The 11,296-nt window shown below is 48.6% G+C and overlaps 2 protein-coding genes across 2 annotated transcripts; both read left to right on the forward strand.

Annotated features, from left to right (window-relative positions):
* Positions 1-1,743: 1,743 nt before the first annotated feature.
* On the forward strand, positions 1,744-2,953 carry AKAW2_80932S (putative RAS small monomeric GTPase; the record flags this gene model as incomplete). Its single annotated transcript, XM_041682007.1, has 5 exons — positions 1,744-1,798; positions 1,910-1,958; positions 2,037-2,053; positions 2,137-2,571; positions 2,634-2,953. The coding sequence occupies 5 exons, from the start codon at positions 1,744-1,746 to the stop codon at positions 2,951-2,953; spliced, it is 876 nt and encodes a 291-aa protein (XP_041548893.1).
* A 4,054-nt stretch (positions 2,954-7,007) lies between these two features.
* Positions 7,008-7,706, forward strand: AKAW2_80933S (uncharacterized protein; the record flags this gene model as incomplete). The annotated part of the gene is made up of 1 exon (XM_041682008.1): positions 7,008-7,706. One exon carries the CDS (start codon positions 7,008-7,010, stop codon positions 7,704-7,706), a length of 699 nt encoding a protein of 232 aa, XP_041548894.1.
* Between the last annotated feature and the right edge of the window lie 3,590 nt (positions 7,707-11,296).

An 11,296-nucleotide genomic window follows, 5' to 3' on the forward strand; every position in this document is an offset into this window, starting at 1 on the left:
GAGGAAGAGTAGTAGTAGTAGTAGTAGTAGTAGTAGTAAGTAGTCCGAATCAGATTCTCCCTCAGTTCCCTGCCTATCGGAACAGTAGGAAAATAATAATAATAATAATTCAGGGAAAAGCAGCGGAGATCGATGAAAGATAAAGTGGACAGACGTGGACAGAACTGAATGAATCCAACGCTGAGATAGGGAGAAAAGAAAAAATAAAATAAAAGAGGGGAAGGAAAGCAATGAAGCGTGAGCAGCTGAAAAGAGACGGACGAAAAAGAGTGGAAACGACTAGCAATTCACTGGTCGGCCGGGACTTTAATTATCACCAAATCAATCAATAATATGGCGGTTCCCTCAATATATAAGGAAGTACTGCTTTTTCCTGTGTCCCAGGAATCGGAGAATTAATCGAGGAAATGGAAATAGTTAGAGAATGGTGGTGGATGTCAGTTGCGAGACATGGGGGCATTCATTGTATTCGCCGCAGTGCAGTAGTAGTAGCAGCAGTAAGTACTTGTGGTTAGGAGCAGGACTAAAGTACTAAAGTAGTACTACTTACTATCCACACCAAGTGGAAAGGAAGAAAGAGAAGAGAGATGAACGATTGGATCGCAGGGACAAACCAGCCGGGCGAGTGGCGGGGCGGGCCAATTGACCCCGGGAGGCCAGAAGATTCCGGGATGATGTGTCAAGCTGGTCGGTGTGATGGATCGAAAGGATGTTAATTAAAAGAGTTGAGAGGAAGGGAATTGATAAAAAAGAACAATGGAGGCATCAGATGGACCAGTCAGTCTTCGGGGGGAGATTCTGGTGGTGGATATTTGTGCAAACAAAAGTATCTACGGAGTAGTGTAGAAAGAAAGTAATTAGGAATTGATCTTTGTTTGTCAAAAGTTATAAATAAAGCATTTGATAATACCACTACTACTTAATCACTAACATACTCCCCATATTTATTTCCTAACTTAATATGTGTCTAGAACAGGTACCAGGTACCGCACGCTCCAGCCCGCGTCTGCAGCATGTCGGGGTACTGGTGACCCCCTCTCTTCATCATTTTCTCCATGGTACTGTCAAATCCACTTGAATGTTTTTTTTTTGACATCAACGATTAATTCCCCCCCGATCAATTGTATTCTCCTGATCCACACTAGATATCTTTATCTATCCTACTCTCTCTCTCTCTTATCAATCGATCATTTATCATCATCAACATCACCACCCAGTGATCGGCCATCCGCAATCACCGAAATGGACCCCCAAAGGGGCGGCGCTTCGCTCCGTCGGCGTCTGAGATTTGCCCACGTTGGGAATCCTTTCTCCCATTCTTCTCTTTCCCCCTTACTCCGAGTCAGTGCCTGAAAAACTCGAGTCGCAACTTCTGCCAGATAAACTTCGTCCACATTCTTATACCCTGGTTCTTTCACTTTCATCCCCAAACTACCTCGGTGTCTTGTCCGTTCCGCCAGGCCACACCAACACAGCTCGCCTCACACTGCCCCCTGTAATGCCCCTCTCGGGTCCAGTCGCATCTCCATCTACTTGACGGGACTCAAAAACCATTTCTTGCGAAGGGATACACTTCGACACCCACCTGTTGGTGGTAGGAGAATCCGGTTAGCCGACAAGCTTCAGGGTCAAAATTCGCTCGTTACACAACCATTGACCCTTGTCTCTCTCTGTTTGTTACTACTGGACCCGCCGTCGCGTGCGCATCCCCGACACCTATCTATCGACCCGCACTCCCTCACCATGGCCGACGCCACCGACAAGATCTCTATCACCATCTGCGGCGATGGTGGATGCGGTATGCTGTGCAACCCCATCTATTGAACCCCCCCATGGTTCTTTTCGTCATCCTGGCGCAGGGACTGCGGGGCTACAAGGGGGAAAGAACCTTATCGCTGATGGCCGCTAGGAAAATCATCCATCACCTTGCGCCTGGTGCGGAGTCAGTGGATTCATGAGTAAGTCTTACAGCTAGAATCCGATCATCAAACGTCGACGAGAAGCGTCCGTCATGCTAATCCAGAACAACGGGATAGATACGACCCTACAATCGGTATACCCTCCTTGCTGGTCTTGCTCTGAGCGATATCGAGTTTCACAATTACTGACATCGGGCGATCTGGCTGAACCGTGCAGAGGATTCATACTCGGTTACGCGCGTGGTCGATGGCGTGCCATACTTCCTATCCATCACCGACACGGCCGGCCAGGAAGAGTATCGCGGCTTATGGGCGGCTTCCAACCTGAGATCCGACGCCTTTCTTCTGGTGTACGACATCACCAACAAATCGAGCTTAGGCGCTTTGGACTACTTCATGGACATGATTGAGATCGAAACCGAACAACGCCTTGAGGACAATGATCGGTTGCGCAAGGAGTTGGGGGCCAGTGCAGAGGGCCTCGATGTGGGCATGCCACCCCCGGTCAAGATCGTCGCGGGGAACAAGTGCGATCTCAAAGACAACAGAGTCATTAGTTCCCGGGAAGGCCTGGAGTATGCCCGAAAACACGGTTGCGGTTTCATGGAGACCAGCGCCAGGGAGATGGTCAACATCGAGGAAACCTTTGCCCGTAAGCCTCTCACCACAATCGAGCCAGGTATATACGCTTGCCAGAAGCTGACACTCTCGCAGTCCTTGTCCGTCGGGTCGTCGAGGCCCGTCGACTACACTACCAGAAGGGTCCTCCGACCAGTCAAACCGCTCAAAGGGGCGAGCCTTCGACGGCTGCAAAAACCCCTGCTGACACGGTTGTTAGCAAGGAAGGCAAGGGAGAATCGCAGAAGCGCACACAGAAACGACAGAGTGGTCTTCGTGGGCTCTTTGGAGGTAAACGTGCACGTCAGGATCCAGGCGAGAAGGGCCATCTTCAACCAGAGGCATCGGGATCGGGGCAGAACAAGCCATCCAAGCCTGCAAAGGCGAGCATATGGAAGCGCATGAGTTGTTGTTAGGCTGCAGATCTGCCTATCGCGGTCGTCCATCCTTCTTTGTATTAACATTTCAACATTATACCCCCTTTTGTATACTACTTATTCAGCTGACTTCAATCTCGACCGTTAACCTGTTGATGCATCCACGAATGCCAAATTCCATCATCTACTTCCTTGACGTGTAGTTTGCATAGACGGATAGATCGGCATGTTTCGAGAAAACACGAGACTGCTAGTAGAATCCGATGGGTGTCACGGGAGCAGAGCATGAATTAATTAACAATGAGGTCACCAGCGAGCTTGCTCATCCGGTGCAGGACACTAACTTGCAACCCGGGCGACAAGGGATAGACAATGCATAGCTATATCTTATCAGCAACCTCTCACGGCAAACATGGTCTCCCTGCCACATCCCGACGGAAGTGGAAAACCGAGTGCATCCATGTCAGCAGCGGTAGTGGTGGGGTCAAGATTGGTAGAGCACTGCGGGATGACGCTATCATGGCTGGCGGGCTTGACACTATCGCATGGTCTAGACCCGAGAGAGTAGCATGTATCAGCGATCTGTAATCGATTTCCAATGTTTGGCTATGGGCAGCATATTCTGCAATCGTCGAACCCCTGAAAGCAAGAACCAGCCTCGATCGTGCTTCAGGTGCAAGGTTCAATCCCGAGTAGTATAGCCGCTTCGGGAATTAAGCGACACTCGGCACTTTCGATGGGGCACCTATTGGTACATTGTAGAAAACGGGCATGGATCAACATGGAAGATAATAGTCCAGCGGTCATTGATCGCAGGATCAGAAACCTTATCTGCCACTCTATAGCACCCGAGGCAGTGGTGCAAGTATGAAGTCAATCCCGGAGCTGAGCCAGTGGTAAGTGCCGGTCAAACCAGCTCCGGACACGGGCACCGTACACCGGCAACGCGAACTGGCTTCGATAGCAGTAACCTGTTGGGCTTAATTAAATCATGTCCTGTTGTCACAACAGGCTAAGCTGGAGGGGAATGGCAGGGGCACGATCGAATCAAGACCCGCGACCGTGCAAGTGGCATGGTCCATTGGAGGGATGATCAACGTCATTGACTGTCATGTGCGGATAGCTCCAACGGCACCTCGTGGTGGAGAGGAGCTGCTGCTGCTGCTGCTTCAAGGCAGGAAAGTAAAATTGGAAGAACAATGATTGACCGGGCTATTGAATCATCCCAAACTAAAGCTGATCACGAACAATAATCGGAACCGATGATTGGATCAACGCTGGATTCGGTCTTCCCTGCTCCATCCACCTGGCGGCAGACAGTGTGGCAAAGAAGGATTGGAATCAATCCGGTCTGCCGTTAAGCTTTCGAAGGAGAGCGCCAATCGCCAAGACTGGTGATCAACAGGTCTTGTACGACTATGGAGGGAACTAGGAGAATAGCAGCGATCGAAGATATCGGACGGGGAAGGAATCCGTGTTTGATCGCCGAATCGGGATTTTAACGATGCACTGTGAATGGAGTCGAAGGGGAGAGAGAGACTCCGACGAGATGGGGTTATTGACCCTGTCAGTGTCAGGTAATGTTCATAGGAGTCATTATGGAGCCACCACCCGATGGTCCATACACCTTACATTCATGGTTTCGAAAGCTACCCGTTCGGCATGAGTTTGCCGAGTTGGGTCAGCTTCGAAAGAAAAAAAAATAAAATAAAATAAAATAAAATAAATCAAAAATATTTGGTTATGGAAATATACTCAAGGTGGATATTCTTGTGCCGTAATGCCGGGCTATGCAGACTTGGGCTGTCATTCCCTCAAGCTGGTTTGCATCAAATCGCAGAATTACCGCAATTCTGTACTAAAGCTATGGATGTACCTGAACATCGGAAAAGGTACAGCTTGCTTCAAGTGAGTCTCACACATCACACACGCTGGCGCAGGTAAAACCACCTCGGCCGCGACGTAACTATAGCTATCTACTATCTAAGTTCTCCCTCATGATTAATTGTCCACGTATTCCCACCCCCTCTTTTACTTCCTCCAAAGATCTTTTCCACACCCTAGGTAGACTTATAGTAGTCCAAAAGTAGGGCCTCACTAGCCAAGGCATACATGAAGGGAAACCCCCGTAGAGTGTAGACATGGGAGGTACCTGTCCAGAGTCCCGATCGGATATACGGCCTGAGGTGGGCCATTGAGGTTTTTAAATCGTTTTGGGGGCCCCTCCCAACATGAGGGAAATAAAAAGGAAATATATCTCAATAAGGAAATTTCCCCAAAGCACGCAAAGCACAAAAGGAAGTTGGCACCTCCGAGGTCCGAGTCAAGCAGTCTCCGATGCCGATTCAGGCAATCAGCACGTCCGCTTGGGCTGGTTACTTCCGTTATCCGTTCAACCTGTTCCTCCGTATCATGTAAAATACCTTACATACAAACGGCCGCAGGGTTCATCCACGTATTGGTTATGACGTATGGTTACACAGTATGGAAAGCGCTATCCTCAGTTCACTCAGAGGTACCAACTTATAATAGTATGGGCAAGGAATTGACACGCTGTGGCTGCAGAGGCAGGTGAAACTTTGGAGCACCACGTTGGATCAAATCTTAAAATTCATATGTGCCTTGAATTTAACCCGGTTCATGTAGAAAGATTTTTCCGCTGTCTCCCCAAAGAAGTGGACAAGTGTGACGATAGCCAGGCAGCAAGCAAGCAGTTGGTTTAGTTCATGTAGTAGTACCAGGAAAAGTTATGAATGATACAGTGCAAGTTTGGAGGGAACGGTTAATACGAGGTCAATACCGTACTGAGAAAAAGGGCCCCACTGCATAAACCTCCAGACCTCTAGCGGCCGGCCAATGATCGGCCAGCGCCGCCAGACCCGATCCATTCTGGTTCCTTTGGACTGCGTCAATAATCCCAAGGGTAAGACGGCGACCATTCCTACGTGAAGGACCGCCAACCTTACTATTATTTTTAATCAAAAAATAAAAATAAAAATGAAAAGGAAAAAATAAAATGGAAATCCATGGGGACTAGACTAATTCGAATAAATAATCATCCAGGCCCATCTGGAGTAGCAATTATTATTATTATCATCATCATCAATCATCATCACTCTGACTTTACGTCGTCCTCGTCTTACTCCTCCTCCCTTATATCTAGTTAAAAGAGCTTCGACCCTCCCGGTTTGGTCAAGCCTGGCCTCTTTTCCCTTCCAGATATACTTCCTCTTTACCACACTATTCACTACCACACACCTTGCCTTTAGCCCAACCACCGGTGGATCGTTGTAACGCTATCCTGTCCTTGGAACCGTTCAACTTGATCATTAATCATTACATGCGGTTGTCTCGATCGAGCTCTCGCATTGGCTCGACCCTCTGAACCTTCTCTTGCTCATTACACCTTCTTTTACCTTTATCCATCCGGCCTCGTTATATCATCGACCAATCTTACGTATTGTCGATCACTGATCATTGCAACACCGCACCACAGAAAAAGGTATAGGCGAGGACAAGGCATAAGAAAAGCAATAAGAAAAAGAAAAGGAAACGAAAATTCGAAAGAACAGAGAAAAAGCAAACCCGACTAGTTACCCTACAAAACTAACCACCGCAACTGGAACTCGCGCTTTCGATACTCTTTCTAATTTTCACCTTTTTCTTGACTGGGGAGATACTCTTTTGATTTCTCTGGCCACATCTGCCTTTCAATACCCGCAACCAAACCTCCCTCACCATAAGTATATATATGCGCACAATGACGGCACGCCAATCATCACCTACATCCGACCACTCACATTCGGACGGTAATGTCCGAAAGAGGGTCTGTAAGGCATGCGATCGGTGTAGACTGAAGAAATCCAAGGTAAGCCAAGTCATGCTCAAGCATCAGCTTGTCCTGATGCACTGACCCGGTGCAGTGTGACGGATCCAACCCATGTGGTCGGTGCAGGACAGATAATGCCATCTGTGTCTTTGGCGAGAGGAAGAAGGCTCACGACAAAGTGTACCCCAAGGGGTGAGCTTGCACCCAACCGACATGTTGTATCAATAGCTAACCTGGCTTACCGCCGCCTCTAGTTATGTCGAGATGCTTGAACAGCAACAAACGTGGCTCGTCAATGGCCTGCAAGAAATGTACCGTCGCGCCTTGGAGGGTGAAGGCTGGCCGGGAGAGCCCTTGAAATGCGAGCCCAACGGCCATCCTCTAACACACGATCTGCTTACGCGACTTGGCGCCTTGGACCAGACCAAGGGTGAGCGCTTCGAAGAGAACACTGAGGCTATGCAGCAAGATCTCTGGAGGCAGAATTCCGGACACATGCAACGCCAGGAGTCATCCGACGGTAGCTCAGAAAGTGCGCAGTCGCCTATCATGCCCTCCCGCTTCTCAGACCCGTTTGCTCGTCAGCTCTCGAGTACGCAATCCAGCTTTAGCACACCGTCCCAAACGCAAGGCCCCACTATCAAATCAGAGCCTCAAATGGCACCGACAAATCCCGCCTTCGTTGCCCCCATGACCATGCAAGGCGTCGTGAATCCCCTCGCCCTCCAGACCCCGCAACAGTGGCCCAACAATAACTTTGGCGCTTTCGACGACATGGATCTAATAGGCGCATCCGATTATACGAATCTGTCCTTTGACGATCAGGTTCCCTCGCCGATGTTCAACCGTCAATTACCGATGAGCTGCATGCTTTCCTCTTCGTCGTATATGGACACCAAAGGCGACTATGAAGACATCAATCAGTTCTTGAATGCCAATGCGCCCGAGATCGCATCGACCTGAGACACACTTCGATACGACGAAATTTAGCATATTAATGTCTCTCTTTTGTCTGACATTTGTTTTGCATACGCCGTACGACGTAACGCGTGTATTATATACATGCTACATTTCGACATTGGACTACTTTTTTGAACATATGGCAGCACTCTCCTTCCTTCAGAAGGATAATCGATGAGCTGTACAGTGTTGGATTTCTCTTGGGTGACTGGCATCACATTCTTTTTTATTCTCTTCTTGTGGGGACGGCATCCTCTACATATTATTTTGGTTTATACTTTTTTGATGATGAAGGCGCCGAGGTGTTTTGGAGTTGGAGTTTACACAAAACATTGGGAGGCTTGAACAGGCAGGGCGGTTGGTTTTCTCTTTACTTGGATGCAGATGCTTTTGCGTGGATACTTGCCGATGCTGGTTTTTAGTTTCGGATGTTCTATATGTCATTTCTTATGTCCCCGACATTGAAAATATACTATTTATTCTCCATTCTTCTTATTTACTTATGGTCTACTTCAACCTTTGTCCGAGAAGAGGCCGAACTTTGGCCTAGGGCGCAGGGCGTATCGGCCAACGGAGACCGACTGCCGAGGCCAGGAACCTTTTTTCTCTGCTCGTTAAGCCCAGATGACGTTCCAACCGCTCACGAGTGACTAATGCGGTGATGGAGGACGTCATGGATAATCAAATCCTAAAGGCCGGTGACAGCTCTACCTTATCTCCGGCCACATCTGGACTGGCTGGACCACTCACGCGCCTCCGATGGGGATACGAGGTAGATCGTGACACGTCGAGTGAACCCTACTGCCCTCCTGCAACAATATTTCCTGTGGTGGTCAAGAGGGGGGAACCTGATCACTGAACAAGAAATTCATGAACAAGTAGTCTCCCTGGCCGATGGATCCCCATGAAAAAACGAAGAGGGTCCAAAAGTCTCCACCCTCGATACGACGGAGCCCAATTTGATGTTTGGGTCTGGCACGACGGAGCCCAGCCCAGCCCACACACCCGCTAGTGGGGAGCGATGAGTGAGTGGGAAGGGGGAGAGAATTTTTTTTTACCCATTGCTGCCTTTTCCTGTTGTTTCTTCTCTTATTTCCGTCTCTTCTTTTCCTTCCATGGAGCCTTTGCCTCATCTGGTTCTGTGGATAGACAGTTGAGTGGATATTGCTGGTCAGCCACGGGCGGACCAGCACACAAGCCGAAATGCCGACCTCCCGACCGTGTGTCAGTGGTGTGCCAGTGCCCAGGCAATAGCATCGCTTACCTGGTTCGACATCCGAGTTCCCATCGGACTACGCCCACTCTTTGCCAGGAAGGGACTGAACCTTGATTTCCCTCCGGATTACGGAGGATTCGACGTGATATTCTACTGGCAATGGAAGCTGTCCATCTCCTGTTGTTCCACGTGTAGAACTACGATTTTTTATTTTTTTATTTTTCTTTTTCCCTATAATTTCTTTTCTTCACGGGTCCCCATCTCCCTAATTCCGCTCCGTCTCCCTGATCCAGGTGATAGACACTGGTTCCCCAAAATGGAGAGATAGCCCCATTCATGGTCCCTCTTCCCGACAGGACTGGACTGTGAGGGTTAATTGCGGTATATCTACGGAGTAGAGCACGGATGGGATCCAGTCAGCCCCTTTGAAGACACAAAAGCAATTGTCTTGTCTGGCAATAATCATCCAAATAATGGGAGGGCTAGCGACTCCCAACCGGGTAATGCACCCCCGGGGGCCCGTCAGTAGGTCACTGCATTACCACTACTGTGGACTAGTCAGTAGTCATCGCGGACCACCAACACACACTTTCCCCAGAACATCTGCATGCAGCGCTCACATCAGGGTGTGGTAATGTTGTTGTCAAGTGGACAATGGACGCTTTGATATGGGGTTAGACCGCTCAGCCACTATACAGTACAGCCCGATCGACGGATTTCTAATCCTGAACTCATGCTGAGATCAGGATTTCCAACAGCCACCATGGCATGCTTGTCATCACATGTCCTATTGGTACAAAGCAGTCAGTTACTCCCGGAGAACATCTCTCTCGGAGTTACTCTAATGGCACGGGACCCGGCTGTCTATCAATGCATGGTATAGGGGTTCCCGGTACTTCTTAGTGTTGTGTAGTATCTATTAACATAAGGGGTTCATTTTAGCAATGCCGAATGCCGATGCAACGGTTCTTGCGATTCCCGGGGGCCGCACGATTTCTATCTAGTGTAGTGCTTCTTACGAGGTCATATGCCATATGGCATATGCCAATTCAGCCAAGGTGCAAATGCAAATGCAAGAATGGGATGAGATTAATGCCCAGCAAAAGCATTTTTACATCTATTTCAATTGCCGTGGCTCAATCAAGTACTAATCAACTACCGTATGTAGGGACGGGATTATCAAAAAGCAAAGAGCTACTATTACAAGATAGGGCTGCTTAGGTGGCAAGAGTGCCGCCACAGTATGGTCTTTCTCAGGGGTTGAACCCACAGAGGAGTAAAGAAAAAGATCGTCTCAATTATAGATGAAACTTGGTTCACACTATCCCATTCTATTCCAATACATTTATTCTTGTGATCGAATAATGAACAAGAGGAACTATCCTGTTCTCGCTTCCACAGTTGGGTTAAAAGCGCTGAATCAGCGGATTACGGACTCGGCACGGAAGCCCCAAGCTCCGCGGAGACCGATCCGAGGTTTCAGTTAGTTACGGCTGGAATTGATTAGTTGAGTGACCGTAAGTTCAATTGACTGATGGAACCTTCTTGTCAGCTTCGGAGCGGTCGTTCGCCTTAACTCCACGTTTCGGACCTGCGCGTATTGTCATCCGGCACTAGGAGTAGTTGGCAGTATGTTATGGTATGACATGACATACGGGTATTTACGGTCTGTCTCGCTGTTTTGTCTGTTTTTAAATCCATCTCGTAACCTAATCCCACCTGCGGCCCTCCCACTGAGTGCTTTCTACTATTAAGTAACCATCAACTTAGTTATACTAAGTAACATTAAGGATTTAGGAGCTTGGTCCCTGCAGCCGTTCAACGGTCAAATTGGCGCATCTCGCAAGCCCTTCCGAATGAGTCATTGCTGTGTCAGATAACTAACCATTCAAGAATTGCGGGGACCCTTTTGGCGATGGGGAAGTGAGCGTGCACTGTAGTCTACTATGGACTGGGATGGTAGCTTCCTATTTCTTGTTCGAATTGAGACCCCGAATATTGCTTGCGTGATGGAAGTGAGGAAGAGAGTGGGATGCCGACTACTAGTTAGCTAACTCTCGATCCATCCCACGCTGCTCCTCTCATAGCGTAAGCAGTATCCCGCCGGAAGGAATGGCAGGTAGTCAAGCCAAGGGACTAGTTTGATCACGATGTCTAAAACAAAACCTTAGTATAAGGTGTTAAACTACTAATATGATGAAGCTCCGACCAGCCACAGATTGATTTGAAGCATAACCAGTCCAAGCTATGGATAGCTATGATCGAACTACTCACTCTACTGACATGGCGGTATCTTTATGCCTGAGGCATAAATCATCCGGAAGATTACCCGATTCGGCAAATCCACCACATGCTACGAAGTGCGGTTTAGCCTAAT

This window comes from Aspergillus luchuensis, chromosome 8 (assembly GCF_016861625.1).
Source record: "Aspergillus luchuensis IFO 4308 DNA, chromosome 8, nearly complete sequence".
Lineage (NCBI taxonomy): Eukaryota > Fungi > Ascomycota > Eurotiomycetes > Eurotiales > Aspergillaceae > Aspergillus > Aspergillus luchuensis.